The sequence below is a fragment of the Cebidichthys violaceus genome, unplaced genomic scaffold, assembly GCF_023349555.1.
Source record: "Cebidichthys violaceus isolate CVI_PGR_0920_01 unplaced genomic scaffold, fCebVio1.0.p SCAF_22, whole genome shotgun sequence".
Taxonomy (NCBI): Eukaryota; Metazoa; Chordata; class Actinopteri; order Perciformes; family Stichaeidae; genus Cebidichthys; species Cebidichthys violaceus.
Window position 1 is genome coordinate 2,772,783 of NW_027176395.1, and position 16,815 is coordinate 2,789,597.

Consider the following 16,815-nt stretch of genomic DNA (forward strand, 5'->3'; position numbering starts at 1 on the left):
TATCCTCAATTTCATTTGTTGAGGTTTGTTTCCCCCTGCTGGTGTGAAAGCTAACGTAAGCTGCCTCGGTGACGGCTTCGTGGCGTTCTTCTTCCATTGCAGACTGTGTCACATGACTCTGTATTGTGGTCTCCTTTGGTATCTTACATATAACACACATACAGACATATCTTTTGTTCGTATGTGTAATATTTATGTCATTATCAGAAGTGTCGTTCTGCCAAAATGAACAGCAGCCTACGCTTGACAGAGTTGTGTTACAGCATAGGTCCTGCTACTCTTATTAGTGGACAAATAGAAAAAACACTGTATTTTAATAAAACATTTTAATTTATGACTTCTCTGCTATTTTCACACTTTGCAGTCATCCAGGGGGCTGGATTGGAATATTTAGCGGACCGGTTCTGGCCCTCGAGCCGCATTTTTGACACCACGGATTTAGACCCATTGAGGCACTTATTAGAGGCTTTTAGTTAACTGGGATTAAATAAGTTAATACGTTTATCAGTTTGATTTCTTAGAGGATCTACACCGGGTGGTAACCTCCAGTTCTGAAAGGTGAAGCCAATTTGGAAGTGCTTTAAACTTAAGTTTCCTTCTTTTAGCCAGCAGGGGGCGACACCTCTGGTTGCAAAAAGAAGTCTGATTGTATAGAAGCCTGAGAAAATGACTCTACTTCTCACTTGATTCAGTAAACTTTGTAAACACGACTTTATGGTCTCACTTGCTAGTTTGAAGTCTTCTTGAATACAGCATGATGTTCATTTCGTAAATTATGATCCAACTTAGAGTAGAGTAGACAATGAAGCAGAGTATACTTTAGTGAGTGGCTTACAGAGGCGTATACAGCTTCTCTAACACAACGTCATTCCACCGCTGTCCAAATATAGTCACTTCCGTTCACTGGTTGCAAAAAAAAAACAAGATAGCGACGACCAAAAATAAGCAATAGCCAAAATGACAAACTCAAGACTTCAAAACCGTAGTCCACAAACCAGAAAAACTACCAACATTTTGTAAGCAGAAAGTCTTTATGGAGCTTGAAAATATCTCAAAAACTGAGTTTTTACAATGTGAAACAATCTAATCTTATATGTGTTGGTATACAGTTTCAGTGATAACTGTGTTGTCGGGAAATTACACAACATTTAGAGAAAGTCCAGCACAGAGGTTTTTGTTCAGCCTTGCTGGTTAACTGTATCACTGTGTTGACTCACAGCACAGAAGTACAAGCCTTTATCTCCTGGCTGCAGGTTCTTCACTGTGAACGTCCCGCTGTCAGCGTCAGGCTTGGTGGCTACAAATTTCCCCCCTCTGAAGACCGGTTCATAGCTCGGTTCAGTGTTTGCCAAAGTGAAGACTGCTGGTTGAATTGTTTCTCCCGGCAGCTGTCTGTACCAGTACATCTGGTAGTAGCTGCTGCCCTTGGTGTGGCTGCAGCTCATCGTTGCGTTGTCACCCTGGACTTTCCACAGTATGTCAGTCTGGGTGACATCGCTCCCATCAGTAAGACCTGAGTGAAACATTACATTACATTACGGTCATTTAGCTTTTTATCCAAAGCGACTTACAATTCAGTATCTATCTACACACCGTAGACGCAGCTACGGGAGCCATTTTGGGGTGAAGTGTCTTGCTCAAGGGACGCATTGACATGAGACTAGTAGAGCAGGAGCCGGGGATCGAACTACCGACCCTCTGATTGAAAGGCAGCGCTGCTCTCCAACAGTGAACGTTGCCAGAAGTTGTTGGTTTTTTTAGATTTACAGTGATTTTGAACTTGTTATCCCTCTAAAATGTTTGGATCTTTTTGTACTTTACCTTTTATCCAGAGAAGAAACATCAACCAGCTGAGGAGATCGTGTTTGATGATGTCCATGTTCACAAAGTCTGAGCCAAACACACAACTGTCAGTGTTAACGGTTACAGAGATAAAGAGTTGCAGGTGGGAGTGTCATATATATATATTGTGTGGCGTGTGATCAAAGTGTTACTGAGAGAATTTGTGGTCCTCGAGGTCCCCCTACAGTACATGAGGTAGTTAGATTTGGGAAACAGTGGTGCAAACCTGTCTGTGTGTGTAATAGTAAAGGATACATAAAGATTGGTTATTCTGGTTATTCTTCCATTTTAAAAGTCAAAAACATGAAAACGTTTATTGATTTATTTTATAAATCCAGAATAGATTTTATTGTGAGGAGGCCTTGTTTGATGATGATACTATTCATGTTCTGTTCTCGTATAGAAACACAGATATTAAGAGTGAATACATTCTACATTCAGTGAATAATAATAATAATAATAATAATAATAATAATAATAATAATAAAAAGAACAGTTGTGCTGGGGTCCTCCTACAGTCCACCACTCCCATTAGCATTCATTGTAATTCCAGTCAGTAACACTGATAAGCTGACATGTCAATGACATACAAAAATGTCTTCCAGCACTAATAATGTGTTCCATACAGAAGAGGATACTTCAGAAGTTTCTGAGCGAATAATAGAAGTTTATAACTTATATATATTCTTATATTATATTCTTTTAATCAACAAAACAACTGTGTGCCTGTCCCTCAGTGATGCTAATTTAATATGCAAGATTGAAGAGATTTGCATAAATTAACTCAATTACCAATCTGTCAGTTATTGTGAATCAAGATAAAAAAAATAATTTCACAAATGTCGAATTTAAAGGTAGAATAAAGTCAACTCCTACAAGACACTAGTTTCACTCATTTTCACAAAGAAAGCAGAGTATGAAAGGTTCTCTTCTGTTCATTCAGACTGCAGTTCAAAATGTTTCTGAGAAGAAAGCTCCCCTTGTACACATGTATCGGTAACAATCTCCTCATGAAGATACAAATGTAAAAATCTTCATCCTCCAAATATCTACTTTTGATCACTGTTGTGGATGATAATCGGGAGAACAGTTTTGTTCACAAATCAAAATGATAAAGTCTTCAAAAGATTCAAAGTTGTCTTTGTCTGTTTGCAAATTTGGAGATAATTCCACAGGGCTCGTATCACAGCAGTCTGTTGAGAAAGCCTTCAACGAAACACAATATTCAATGCTCTTTATACGGTTGTTATCTCTCAAGGGAGTCACACCCACAAGGCCTTATCTACCGTATTCTGCTGACTTCCCTCAGTTTCGATACCTTTCAGGAAAGAGGAGGACAAGCTCCTCATTATTGCATAGTTTCAACTTTCATGACTTGACTCAAGGTGTCACTCAGAGAGAACCAGAACACACTCACTCTGCCAGATGCTGAGAAACGTGTCCATGCTTTTGTCTCCTCGAGGCTGGACTACTGTGATGCACTTCTCGTCGGAATCCCTAGCAAGAGCCTCCAGAAACTGCAATACATCCAGAATAGTGCTGCTAGGATCCTGATGAGAGTGCGAAAATATGAACACATCACACCCATCCTTCACACACTACACTGGCTTCCTGTTTCCTCCAGGATTGAGCACAAAATCTCCCTTCTGACTCACCAGTGTATCCACGGCAACGCCCCCTCATACCTCCAAAGAGCTGCTCACCCCTCAAACCTCCACACGCAATCTACGCTCTGGAAAAGGTTACCTTCTCCTTCCACCCACAACCAAGCTTCGCACCATGGGGGATCTGCTCAGCTGCTCCTCGTCTGTGGAATATTCTACCTGACCACCTGAGGGCGCCGCAGTCTGTGGACGCTTTTAAAAAACACCTAAAAACCTTCCTCTTTAAGAAGGCCTTTTCTGTTTAGCAATGTGATTCTTTTTACTGTCTTTTTCTGTGATTTTATTCTGCCCTGTTTTAGCCTGTAGCACTTTGAGATTTAAAAAAAAAAAAAAAAAATGTAAAGTGCGATACAAATAAAATGTATTATTATTATGTAGCATTTCAAAATTAAAGCCCTTCAAAATCTCCTTCATGAGCTAACTTCACTTCACGTTCGTGAGACAATTTGTCTCATTTCAGATGAGATATTATGGGAAATGGTGCATAGTTACGAAATCATTTCACCTCAGGATAATAACAGACCACCTCAAGGTGTCACTCAGAGAGAACCAGGACATTCTGATGTAGCATTTCAAAATTAAAGCCCTTCAAAATCTCCTTCATGAGCTAACTTCAAATCACATTCGTGAAACAATTTGTCTAATTTCAGATGAGATTTTAGAGGAAATGGTGCATAGTTACAAAATCATTTCACCTCAGGATAATAGCAGACCACCTATTTGTATACACTATTTCAATTTGGTTTTGGCCATACATCTTTAAAAATAACCCTCTTCATCTTATATATTTATAATGCAACTTTGTTTTGGTCATGAAGGCAACGGTAAACAAAAAGCCATGGGTAAAGTTCATCACACAAAAAGCAACGACAACTGCAAGCCACATTTTCAGTCAAACCCACCTGCTCGTGTACACTACACGCACATATTTCAAACTGGTAACAACACATAGATGTCACACAAGGCCTTGGGGCAGATCTGTGAATGGACCACAAACAAAGGGACTGAGATAAAAGAACCCCGTATGCTGGAAGGGTTGTTTTGTATCTCGCACAAAGGGAATTTTGTCCCAAAGACTGCATATTTTCTGCCTATAATAAACCGAAGGCAAAAACCTCTAAGAAAAAAAACCCGCCTCCGCGATCAGCTCATTGGTCAATCAGCGATGCCCGATTAGTCCACGACAATCTGATTGGTTAGGAGGAGACGTTCCATACGCAGCGTCCCAGCCTCGCGCTCCCCTGTTCTCTTTGGCGGAGGAGAATTGAGCGACCGGCCACGGTGCAACGTCAATGGCTCACCTCTGGATCCGTCAAAGAGATAGGCCTCGGCGGATAGAATTGATTGGATATACCAGCCGTCTGACAAGTGGACGCACGTAAAACACAGCGCGGTCTGGACTTATTGAGTCTGCGCTAACAGAAAAAGAGGAGGTTCCCGAATAGAGTCCTTTATTTATTTCTTTGTTTCCACTGGGGGGAAATAATAACAGCGACATATACCGCAGCCACTTCATTTATTATATTTGTCCGTATACACAAGAAAACTGGATAAGATTACAGTGGTTACTCGAAGGCCAAAGCCAAGGGGAGGAGGATGAAGCGGCGCAATGCGGACTGCAGCAAACTCCGCCGGCCGTTAAAACGGAACCGAATCACTGAGGGTATATACGGCAGGTAACTTATGTGCAGCCCGACGGAGGGGTCCTCCTCACGACAACAATGGGGGTGCAATGAATGGGGGTGTTTGCCGCTTGATAGCTGCAGAACGTGGAGCTTCCTACTGTCACTACTGATATCAATGGACTGCCAACGCTAGCTAGCTCATTAACCTAGCTAGCTTCTAGTGGTAGCATAGTGTATGCTAGCGGGATGTTTTCGTTGTACATAAGCAGGTAACGTTAGCTGTTAAGCTAGTCGTAGCGCTAGGCCCCAAAACAGCCTGCTTTGCACCATGACACAATGTATCTTTCATAGCAACGTTACTGTTTCTAATAAGCTGCACGGTGTCCTTCGACACGTATTCAACAACACTCACTATCTACCGTTTGCTCACGTCAGTTGTCACCCGTTAGCCGTGTCAAACTTAGCAGCGTCGCTGTTAGCTAGGGTAACTTATGTTAGCTAGCACAACTCCAGCTATGTCTGATTTATTTCTCAACATGCGCCTTTCTTATCCAGTAAAAGCGTAACATATGCTAACGTTCACTGTAAACATGCAGGCAGTTTGTCTGACTTCTGAAGACCCTCGTGTTTCGCTATTCAGACAACTTAAAAGTTGCTTAGTTGTCCTTCACAGTTACACCTGACAGGTCGGAACGGTTAGCTCTTATGTGACATCCTATGTGTCTGATAGACAAAACATTATAGGCACCTAGTGTCGCACGTGGCATTTAGACGTAGAGATGTGGGGCAGTTCTTGAATAATTGAGCAGCTGACCCAACACATAACGGCCATGATTCGAGATGAGAGGACACCCCTACTGTGTCACTTTCTAACAACAAACATGTCAACTGCGATCGAATGCATCTATTATATCTATTTCTATAATACATGACAGAACCAGCAATAAATGAAAACCTTTCCGTGAGTAAATGTAACGCCCACAACACTGGAGACAAGTACAGACCGTAAAGGTTCAAAGCATCGTCACAGAAGAACACGTCACATTATGTGCGTGGACCTCTTCCAGAATGTCCTCACAAGTCTCGTACACGTTCGGTATATAACTTTTTTTTCTCATCAAAATGTTTCTTATTGTTTTCAGTACCTTCCTGTACCTGAAGTTCCTGGTGGTGTGGGCACTGGTGCTACTTGCAGACTTTGTACTGGAGTTCAGGTTTGAGTACCTCTGGCCGTTCTGGCTCTTCATCCGGAGTGTATACGACTCCTTTAGATACCAGGGGCTGGTGAGTGGCTGTGTCCTTATATTTATTATGATTCCCCACAGGTGAAGGAAGAGCGTAGACACTTTTTGTTTGTGCAGACAGACTTGGACATATGAAGTTAAGTAACCAGGTCATCGTTGCCCACCTGCAGTAACTTGGTTTCTTAATGTCATGTGACCAAGAAGCCGTTAACAACATTAGTACACATTGTAGTGCATCTTTTGGATCCAAAGTAATTGGATCTAAAATCAGGCTCAACCTGAAAGATCACAAGTCTAACTGCCGTTTGTCATTTACCACAAGCTTTACCACAAAGCTGTCAGCTTTGATTGGAAGATGCTTCATCTCTCAGTCAGTCTTTAGAGTTCTGATGCCGTGAGGCAGCAAACAAGGTCGTCTGACAGATTTGATCAGGCTTGCGAGTTATTAGTGTTCCTGTTATCTAAATTTTGTATGATAATGTTAATCTACCATCGCTTTATTTTGCCGTGGGTACATTATTGATGCTGTACAGCGTGTTCTCATTGAAATGCATTGTGTGTTTGTGTGTGTGTGTGTGTGTGTGTGTGTGTGTGTGTGTGTGTCTCACAGAGATGCAGAAAAGGAGAAACAAAAAATGTAATATTCGCATAACCATTCATGGTGCTATAATTCAACATTGAAACGTAGAGCTGCATCACCCAGAAAGAGATCACTCCCATTATAGCGGACTAAGAGTTGGTAGCCAACCCTTCTGTGAACTGGCGTCTTAACATCTTGAGGTCTTAAAACATTTCCTCTTTTTCCTTTTTAAGGATAAGGTTTCAAGCATGAAATATTAACGGGCACAAACAACCTACATCTGTCCTTGCTGCATATGTTGCTGCTTTATCATTATCATAACCGCGTCTCCTCTCTCCTACAGGCCTTCTCAGTATTCTTTGTGTGTGTGGCGTTTACCTCGGACATCATTTGCCTCCTATTCATCCCGGTGCAATGGCTATTCTTCGCTGCCAGTACTTATGTATGGGTGCAGTATGTTTGGCACACAGGTAAGGCCCTCCCACGTATCGGGGTCTTGATATTTACTGGTATAAACTCTGGATAATGTCTGTGATTAACGGGGCTCCTGCTCTGACATTCCTTTCAGTTTGTGTCTAGATTATTTCTGTGTAACAATTCAAAAAAGAAGGAAGTGTATTTACAAGATGGGCTGAGATAGATCATTCTTTCAAGTCACAGACCACACACACATTCTTAGAACTGGCACTATTCAATTTTGTTCTTCCACTTTGTGCTTCGGGGAAAAGAGTTGTGCAGTTCCCATGCACATTGTGTTGTGTTTTTTGTTTTTTGTTTTTTACAAATAGACTTGCTTCTTAGAATTTTGCATGTTGTGTAAGTGAGCTGCACTCTGCGGATTAGCTGTCAGTCTGATTTAGCAGTATCCCCCTGCGTTGACCAAAGGCCAGGTGTCAGATGGATATCCTAGTGCCAGTTGGGGGAGGGAGAGCAACACAGTGGTTCCCAGTCGCTTTCTGAACCCCTCCGACTTGACTCACCAGTGACATTCACTGCAGTATTAATACCTCTCACCACTCCACAGCCTGGTGGGGAAATGTTCTCGCCGTTTATCGCATTCAAGGATACTCTGGGGTGGTGTTTGTGTTCTTACCATGCAGTGTGTTCAGTGATAACGGTGGGACCGTAAAGACTTAAGTAAGGTGCAGAGAAGTCAAAGGTTCGTGTAGAATGATGGTCTGTGTTCGTCACGGTTCTCATTTATAACAAAATAGGGCCTGAAAGAGGCGCGGAGCCACTTCCCGCACAAAAGTAGAAATTTGTGTCCATATTTTCTTCATAATTGTCTTCTGTCACGAAGATGAGCTCAGGCGCCTTGTTGTAACGCAGACGGACATTAAGGAAGTTTGCTTGAAAACAACATAAAATAAAGATTTAAGTAAACAATGACCAAGCAGTCGGTTCCAACTTTTGGTACTCATTGCAGTGGACACAATTCATAGTGATGTTCAATGCCCATTTATGACATCTTCGTCCTGCATTTTCTGTTTCAGAGAGAGGCGTCTGTCTCCCCACCGTGTCTCTGTGGATCCTCTTTGTGTACATCGAGGCGGCCATCAGATTCAAAGACCTGAAGAATTTCCACGTGGACTTGTGTCGTCCTTTTGCTGCACACTGGTGAGCCACTGTTCTGTTTAAACCAGGTGGCACTTTAAAGAATAAATGCACTTAAATGTGCCTTATTGTACGAGTAGGAAGTGTGGAGACGTTTGCTCTCTGCCTCGGTCAAAACACTTCTCTTTTTTTTTTGCGCGCCACAGAAAACTGCTAAAGAAAAAACACACACAAAAAAACCAGGTCTGATGTTTCTCTTTGGATTCTCCCCAAGACTCTACATATTTAATAATCCTGAAAGAGGTTTAAAGTAGCACCTCTGTAGTTTAAGGCTGAGAGAGACATGCAATTTTAACAAGAACCCCGAAGATTTTCCAGCTGATTTTTGGCTGTGCTGACCTGCGTTACACCGTGAAGTTGAGCCGTTAGCATCCCGATAACTAGAGACCGTCCTCGGATGGGACCACACGCCTACCCAACGGCGGACTTACGCGTGTGCTCCTTGTGTCCGTCTCTGTAGCATCGGCTACCCAGTGGTCACGCTGGGCTTCGGCTTCAAGAGCTACGTCAGCTATAAGATGCGCCTTCGGAAGCAGAAGGAGGTACAGAAGGAGAATGAGTTTTACATGCAGCTTCTGCAGCAGGCCCTGCCTCCAGAGCAACAGATGCTTCAGAGGCAAGAGCGAGAAGCAGAGGACGGTAAGAATCAAACGCGCGCGCACACACACACACACACACACACACACACACACACACACACACACACACACACACACACACACACACACACACACACATGTATGTGTGTGAGGCTCTCATACACCATCTACTAGAATCAATCACATTATTTGATTCATTGAAGTCCAGGAGAAACGCCTCCTCGGATGTTTTGAGTCCTCTTCATTTGATTTAATGGATTTTGGCAATAAACATGGAACCTGGAAGTGGTACTGTCTTTTCAATCACAACCAGGCTTGCATCAAGTTTGTGATGGGTCTTGTCCAACGTACATTTGCAGCATTTGCCTCTCTAGCCAAAGTCTGTGGTTGAAGGCGTACCTGCCTCACAGTGTAAACAAACGCACCAGGCACACGATGAGCAGGAGGCTCTGCTCGTTGGGTGGGATTAGGCAAAGATTTGAATGGAGTTCGCAGAGCAAGAAGAAGTTGGTGGAGGATGGTGAAAATTGCAGCCGGCAAAGGATTTTTCCACCGGCCAACCAATACGAGAAACAATATCACTCGAAATGCAACGCAGCCGCGTGGTTTTGTTGTGCGGCAATAGGCAAAGTCAGGTCATTTCACTCAAGTAGCACTTAACCAACCAGCGTGTGACTCCTCACAGTCGGTGCTCACGTTGCTTACATAAAGTCATGGTTCATAAATAATATGTTTCCCCTTCGCTTCCCCCTTTATTCTCACAGCAGCAGCGGCGGCAGCAGCAGCAGCTAAAGGAATATCTGAAGTAGACACACCTCCAGTGTCACAGAATGGCGCCCCAGCCAATAAAAAGACATCGGCAGCACTGCCGGAGTTAGAGTATAGGGAAAAAGGGAAAGAGGGAAAGGGAGGCGGCGGGGAGGCTAAAAAGCAGCACAACAGCAACAGCATCCTGCCATCGTCAGTGGACTCTAAACTCCAAGAGATGGAGTATATGGAGAACCATATGAACAACAAGAGACTGACCACAGAGCTGGGCAGCACGGAGAACCTGTTGCTCAAAGAGGACAACAATTCCTCTTGCTCCTCCTCGTCCTCGTCCTCCTCCAAAAACTACAAAAACGCCAGCAGCAACGCCGCGGCGCTCAACTCCTCGCCCCGCGGCCACAGCGCCACCAACGGCGGCGTGCCCTCCTCTGCGCCGGCGTCCTCCTCCTCTTCCTCGGGGAAGAACGAGAAGAAGCACAAGTTGGCGGCGGGGAAGGGGACGACGGGCGGCTCCCACAGGGATCCCACCGACAACTGCATCCCCAACAACCAGCTGAGCAAGCCAGAAGCACTCGTTAGGTAAGAAGTACACGCTCAGACACAGATGTGTTCGTCAAGATACATCTGTGTCCCATCTGTGCCCCCCCCACTGATATCAAGACAATTGACTGCAGTGTGCACACTTAAAGCAGACCTTCATCGAATTTCGTGACGTAAACCAAACGTTTCACGGCCGAGGAGCTCTGCTTTAGACAAATACAGCCTGCATCACAGCTGACCTGCGATGGTTCCTCGTGATGTTTTGCAGAGCCCTGTGGTATTTAGTATAATATCTATAAAAGGTTTGGAAAACCTCTCATCTCCGGCACAAAAAGTGAATGCTAAAGTTCATCTAATAGCAGTCATTTCCTGGCATGATATGTGTTGTTCAGTTCACATTGCTTGCTGCTTGACTCTGGCTTGTCATCACCTGAAACTCTTTTTTTTTTTATTATTATTCTTCACTCACAAAGCTAAGTGGTTCCAGTGTTTTTCTTTATGGAGTGCACCAGCTTGCCGAGCCTCAACGGATCCATCAACAACAAAAAAAATCAGTTTGTGCCATCCGCAGTTATGAAAACACATATTGCAAACAGATGGTCCTTAAGAGGGTCTCATGCTGGTGGCATTTAATTGGGCTGAGTGTTTTAAAAAAATAAAAATCTGTCAATTTGACTCACAGGCACAACAAATTAGAATGATGATTTAATAACAGATCATCTTTCAGGTGTTAGAGTGGGTTTGGTGGGGGGCAGATTATTTAATATGTCAAAGGAAATATGAAGACTCTTAGAAATTATGCTGAATTTCAATTCAGAATGAAGGCCAACACCATTTATGTGACAATCTGAAGCACACAGTCAATGTGTAGTTTTCGTTGTTGTTTTATTTACAAGTAATAACTCAGGGACTGCTTTTCTGAGACAGCCGTTTGCTGCCGTGGTCTGGGACATGTGTGTAATCCGTGGTTGGACCGGATCTAGATTTATGTGTCTACGACAGCTTACATGTGTCGATGTACTGTATATGAAACACCGGTGTGTGTGTGTGTGTGTGTGTGTGTGTGTGTGTGTGTGTGTGTGTGTGTGTGTGTGTGTGTGTGTGTGTGTGTGTGTGTGTGTGTGTGTGTGTGTGTGTGTGTGTGTGTGTGTGTGTGTGTGTGTGTGTGTGTGTGTGTGTGTGTGTGTGTGTGTGTGTAAATCATCCTCTGTTCGTTCTTCCACCCGGGACAGGTTGGAGCAGGATGTGAAGAAGTTGAAGGCAGACCTGCAGGCCAGCCGGCAGGTGGAGCAGGACCTGCGCAGCCAGATCGGCTCATTGGGCAGCGCTGAGCGCACCATCCGCACCGAGCTGGGCCAGCTGCGCCAGGAGAACGAGCTGCTGCAGAACAAGTGAGCGGGGCCGCTGCCCGTTGTGTTAAAGCAAAGTCGCATAAGAGATCCTTTCTGATTTTTGGATCATAACTGTGTCATTGGGGGTGCTTATTTTGGAGAGAGCAGTAGTTTCCTCCTTGTTTATTTGTGTGTTTTCGTCACTTGCAGGCTCCATAATGCTGTGCAGGCAAAGCAAAAGGACAAACAGGCCGTGGGTCAACTGGAGAAGAGGCTCAAAGCAGAGCAGGAGGCTCGAGGCACCGCCGAGAAACAGCTCTCAGACGAGAAGAAGCGAAAGAAGTTAGAGGAGGCCACAGCAGCCAGAGCGGTAGCACTAGCAGCAGCGTCCAGGTAGGCGCTCCTCTGACATGCAGGTTTCCAGAACCATCTCTCGCTCTTTCTTTCAAGTTATGATCTGTTATTATAATAAATCCAATCTTTTTTTTTTTTTTTTTTCAGAGGGGAGTGCACAGACACGCTGCGGCGGCGAATCACTGAATTAGAAACAGAGTGTAAGAAATTAACAATGGATATCAAGCTGAAGGAGGACCAGATCAGAGAGCTGGAGTTGAAAGTTCAGGTAAAGGGTTTTATTAATTTAAGTGTTAACGTTGAAATGCATCACCTCGGTCATTTGGTCACGTGTAATGCTGTTACGCCAGCTGCAGCAGTGGATTTCAAACTTCAAGGAATTTATTCAGAAGCTTTTTTTTTTTTGTTTCTGCTCAGCGATTTTCGCGAAAGCTTGGATTCCTAAAATGTGAACCCTATCGCGGTTTTGTGTGCATTGCCGGTTCTGCTTTCTGTCATTGCACACAAATACAGCTAGCGAGCAAGTTCTCAAAAAGTGTGCAGAAAAAAGATTCAACAAGCGTTTGTCTGTATCGTGAGCGAACATCAATTATGACAATGAATCACATGTGCTCTGCTAAAGCATCCCCGTCCGCTCCTGACTCGGGCTTGACTGTATCTGCTCTCCGTCTCGCAGGAGCTTCATAAATATAAGGAGAACGAAAAAGACACAGAGGTGCTGATGTCGGCGCTGTCAGCCATGCAGGACAAGACCCAGCACCTGGAGAACAGTCTGAGCGCAGAGACCAGGATCAAACTGGACCTCTTCTCTGCGCTGGGAGACGCCAAGAGACAGCTGGAGATAGCACAAGGTCGGTCGGATCGCCATGCGTGGCATATTTATTTAAAAAAAACAACAACAACAACAACATGTGTAGGCGTGCTCATGCTGACCCCGGTTGTGTTGTCTGTGTTCAGGTCAGATCCTGCAGAAGGACCAGGAGATAAAAGACCTGAAGCAGAAGATAGCCGAAGTGATGGCGGTCATGCCCAGCATCTCGTACACAGCCGACACCAGCAGCATGAGCCCCGTGACCCCCCACTACTCCTCCAAGTTCATGGACACCAATCCCTCCGGCCTCGACCCCAACGCCTCCGTCTACCAGCCGCTCAAAAAGTGAACGCTTCGTCCCGCCTCCATCCTCCCCGTCATTTTGATTTTTTTTTTTTTGTCTCTCCCCCCCCATGCGGGCGCACCACCTTCCACTCTGCTCGGCACGTCTGAGGCTGAGAACCTTGTTTTTTTTTTTTTTTCGGGGATTTTTATTTTTCTCCTCGCCAGGTCAGAAGGATGTTGTATTGTGTGACTGTATTTGTTGTAGTTAAAACAAAAGACAAAAAAAACTTTAAACGGACATCACATGTCAACTAGGAAGTTGCATTTTTTGGTTTTTTTTTCCCTCCCTCTTAAGTGTCTAGTGAAACCTCACAGAATCGGGTATGTATCTTCATCTCAAGGGTGTTGCTCCCCCCCCCCCCCGCCGCCGCCGGTCACCTGCTCTTTGGTCCTGGGGGAATAGCTTCCTTCTTATTTTAGGTTGATTTTTTGCCTCCTAAACCTTGGAAAACCGAGTTCTCCTCCATCATACAGTCATACAGCCTGACTTGTATTGTTTTTTTTTCTCCCCCAAAATAGTCTGGCGACATCTGTACAACCTGAGGAATGTAGTGCACAGCGGCACAGACTCACCTCTTGTTCTGTTGTAATTTATTTTTTAATTAAGGCACCAAATGAACCCTGATTTCAGCTGCTTTGAGGTATGGTGGTGAATCTTTCTTTTTCTTTTTTTTAAAGTGTATTGTGTGGTTCTATTTGTTCACTCTTTAAAGATTCAAGTGTTGATTTGCAACAACTTGGAAAAATATATTGTGTTATGAGCAGAAACATATAGACCTTAAAATGATATGAACCCGAGCAGCTCCTGAAGTCAGTCCTGAAGTGAGTTTTTGAGTTGAGGAAAGAGTGCAGTAACAGGTGTGTGTGTGTGTGTGTGTGTGTGTGTGTGTGTGTGTGTGTGTGTGTGTGTGTGTGTGTGTGTGTGTGTGTGTGTGTGTGTGTGTGTGTGTGTGTGTGTGTGTGTGTGTGTGTGTGTGTGTGTGTGGCTTCTCAGTACTCTGCATAGTCTTTGGCAGTGCCTTGAGTTGAGGACATGAAGTGAGTAATGAGACACGGCCCGACCCTTATGAATTACTTGTGAAACATCTGGCTCAGCTGGACAGGATCAGAATTTCACCTCTGCTAGTGAGGCGGGACAACGTTGCCTTCAGATGCTGATTTGGCATATTTGGCCTCTCTACTAGCATCCTACACCCCGGTAGAGCAGCTGATCCATCGTGTCCTCGTGAGGGCAGCCCCGCCCCCTTTAAGTAAGCCACATTAACGGATACGGTAGACTGCACCTGATTAATTGTACTCCTATTGCCTGTTCAGTATGGCAACATGATGTTGCCCACCACAGAGTCTACTGTTTACACGTACGCCCACAGAAGCTCATCTCTGCTGCAGTTAAAACCCCCAAATCCCCCCCCCCCCCCCCCCCCCCTCTCATTGTTTTTGATTCCCCAATTAAAAGTTGCACTGTAGAAAACACTCGCTGTTCGAAAGGGAAAAAAAATCGTAAAGATGGACCGTGCAATGTAAATGAAGCTTTTGGAAAATGCCAACTTTAATATAGCGGATAACTGATTTTATTTAATTAATCCTCCTCTTCTTCAGTTTGTGTGCCAAGACTGGGAATGCTGGTTTCCTCTGAGTACAGTGTTGAAGAATGTACTGCAAATACATTGGCTGACATGTTTGTTTGAATATCAGTTGATGAGAGTGTCTGTCTGTTCAGCAGGTAGAGGAAGCAGTCGCCTGTTCGTAGTAGACTGTGTAGGTTCAAAAGTAAGGGATTAGAGTCACGTTTCTTTTCCTGAATGTTACAGTATTTGCAACAGTTTTGGGAGAAGCAGCTGTTTCTAAAGCGGCTCTCCTTCCTCCCGTCTCTGCTGGTATTTGTTCTTTTTCCCTGCAGGGAGAGAATCTCTGAAGTCTGATGTGGTTTCACCCTCATCTGAAATGGTCATTGTTGTGTCGCGTGGTTTTCACCGACTGTACATGGAGACGCTTTTTTTTTTTCTTTCTTTCTTTTCGCTCAGATTGCTGTCGTTGGTTCCTGGGGAAGAAAAAAAAAAAATGTTGTGAAAATTACAGTTTAGTCAGTTGTTCGCTCAACTGATTGTTGAGAGTCTAGAGAAGTGTTTTGTTGTTTTTGTTGTTTTTGTTGTTTTCTATGCCCACAGTCACTGCTCTGTTTCTCCCCAGGTCTGACCTTGGCTGTGCTCTCGCTCTGTGAGGTTTACAAGGAATAAAACTTTTTTTTTTCTTGCAAATTGACTTTTCTCTGCTTGTTGTTGTTTATTGTACACACTAAGTTCAATTTATTTGCTTTCCAATCTTTTTGTCATCAAGGTTAGTTCAGCTTTGGTCTGCTTCACAAGCTGAAGTTGTGGCGTCTAAAAGACTTTCTACAAGAGGCTATTGAGTTGCATTATGGGAAGTGTATTTAGAGCTTAACTCAGTTTGAAAGGAAATACCATTTTCCTTCATTTTATTGAGTGATTTCTCTAGAATGACTGACTACTACATTAATATAGTCGAAGTAAAAAATGTATATGGGTTCTGTTATGATTGTGATGTGCAATTTGCCCAAACAAAGGTTCATAAAATGTGTTTTTTCTGATATTGTAAAAGCAGATGAACTCTAGCTGTCGCCACTAGGAGGCACTGTTCATCCATATAATTTGGGTTGGGAGAGATGATCTCTGTCCGCACAGTCTCTGGTTTTTAATTCTGTCAAGAACCACTAAGTCCCTCTTTTCAGGACCAGAAAATCCCATTTAGCTCTGACAAAAGGAACTTATGAATAATTTGTTCACGCGAACCACTAATCGCCGCCAGTCAAAAACACGGTGACCAGTGGAACTCCCACTAAATCGCACGGCAGCATTGGGCTGGTTAACGAAGTCAGTAATGTGCACCATGAAAATAATAATATTTAAGCACTTTTCAGATCTGGACATGATTACTCTGTGCTGTGCTGACCTCTGGGCTTTGGACTGGCTAAACCGTGAATGGGAGCACATTTGGGGCTGCCACGCATTTTGATTGGAATGATAATTCATCTAATGCGCTTGGAGCATTTTTATTTTTTTTTGGGAGGCAGATAAGGAATCCCCGCGCCAAGGACGGTGACCTTTCCAATGGACGACAGAAGCCCTCTCTCCCTCGGCATTCTGTCCCATTCCACTCTTCCCCAAAACACGCTCCATTAACCTAGTGCAGCGAGACGCGTGTGGGTGAAGCTCCTCACTTTGTTTTCTCTGCATCAACCGGTGCCGAGCTTTTCCATATCAATCCGTTTCACGCTCGATCCTCGGTAGTTTATCGCTCTCCTTGTCACAATTTGGCGCCACTCTGTTTGGCAGAGTCTCAGCACGTGGAATTAACAGATTATAATAGGTCTTTTTTTTTTTCTAGCAGTCTGCATTTGGCACAGCTGTACCCGCGATGCCATTAGACTAATCTACAGTAAATCCAGCTGTTTGTATAGAGAAGAAGCCATGGAATGAG

The 16,815-nt window shown here is 44.0% G+C and overlaps 1 protein-coding gene and 1 gene segment (V, D, J or C); one reads left to right on the forward strand and one right to left on the reverse strand.

The window, feature by feature from the left end:
- Positions 1 to 738: 738 nt before the first annotated feature.
- Positions 739 to 4,483, reverse strand: LOC137877660 (T cell receptor beta variable 29-1-like). The segment is given in 4 exon segments: positions 739 to 1,513; positions 1,822 to 1,890; positions 3,260 to 3,359; positions 4,409 to 4,483. Coding segments are annotated over 4 exon segments (552 nt in total).
- Positions 4,484 to 4,934: 451 nt separating this feature from the next.
- Positions 4,935 to 15,579, forward strand: LOC137877659 (macoilin-2-like). 2 transcript variants are annotated; one of them, XM_068717697.1, is made up of 11 exons: positions 4,935 to 5,182; positions 6,274 to 6,415; positions 7,299 to 7,425; positions 8,449 to 8,572; positions 9,030 to 9,208; positions 9,933 to 10,515; positions 11,709 to 11,867; positions 12,018 to 12,200; positions 12,309 to 12,429; positions 12,838 to 13,012; positions 13,119 to 15,579. In XM_068717697.1, exons 1-11 carry the CDS (start codon positions 5,103 to 5,105, stop codon positions 13,319 to 13,321), a joined length of 2,076 nt encoding a protein of 691 aa, XP_068573798.1. In that variant the 5' UTR covers positions 4,935 to 5,102; the 3' UTR covers positions 13,322 to 15,579. The 2 variants fall into 2 exon arrangements, with proteins under 2 accessions (XP_068573798.1, XP_068573799.1); XM_068717698.1 differs by having other exon boundaries at positions 9,936 to 10,515.
- Positions 15,580 to 16,815: the final 1,236 nt, after the last annotated feature.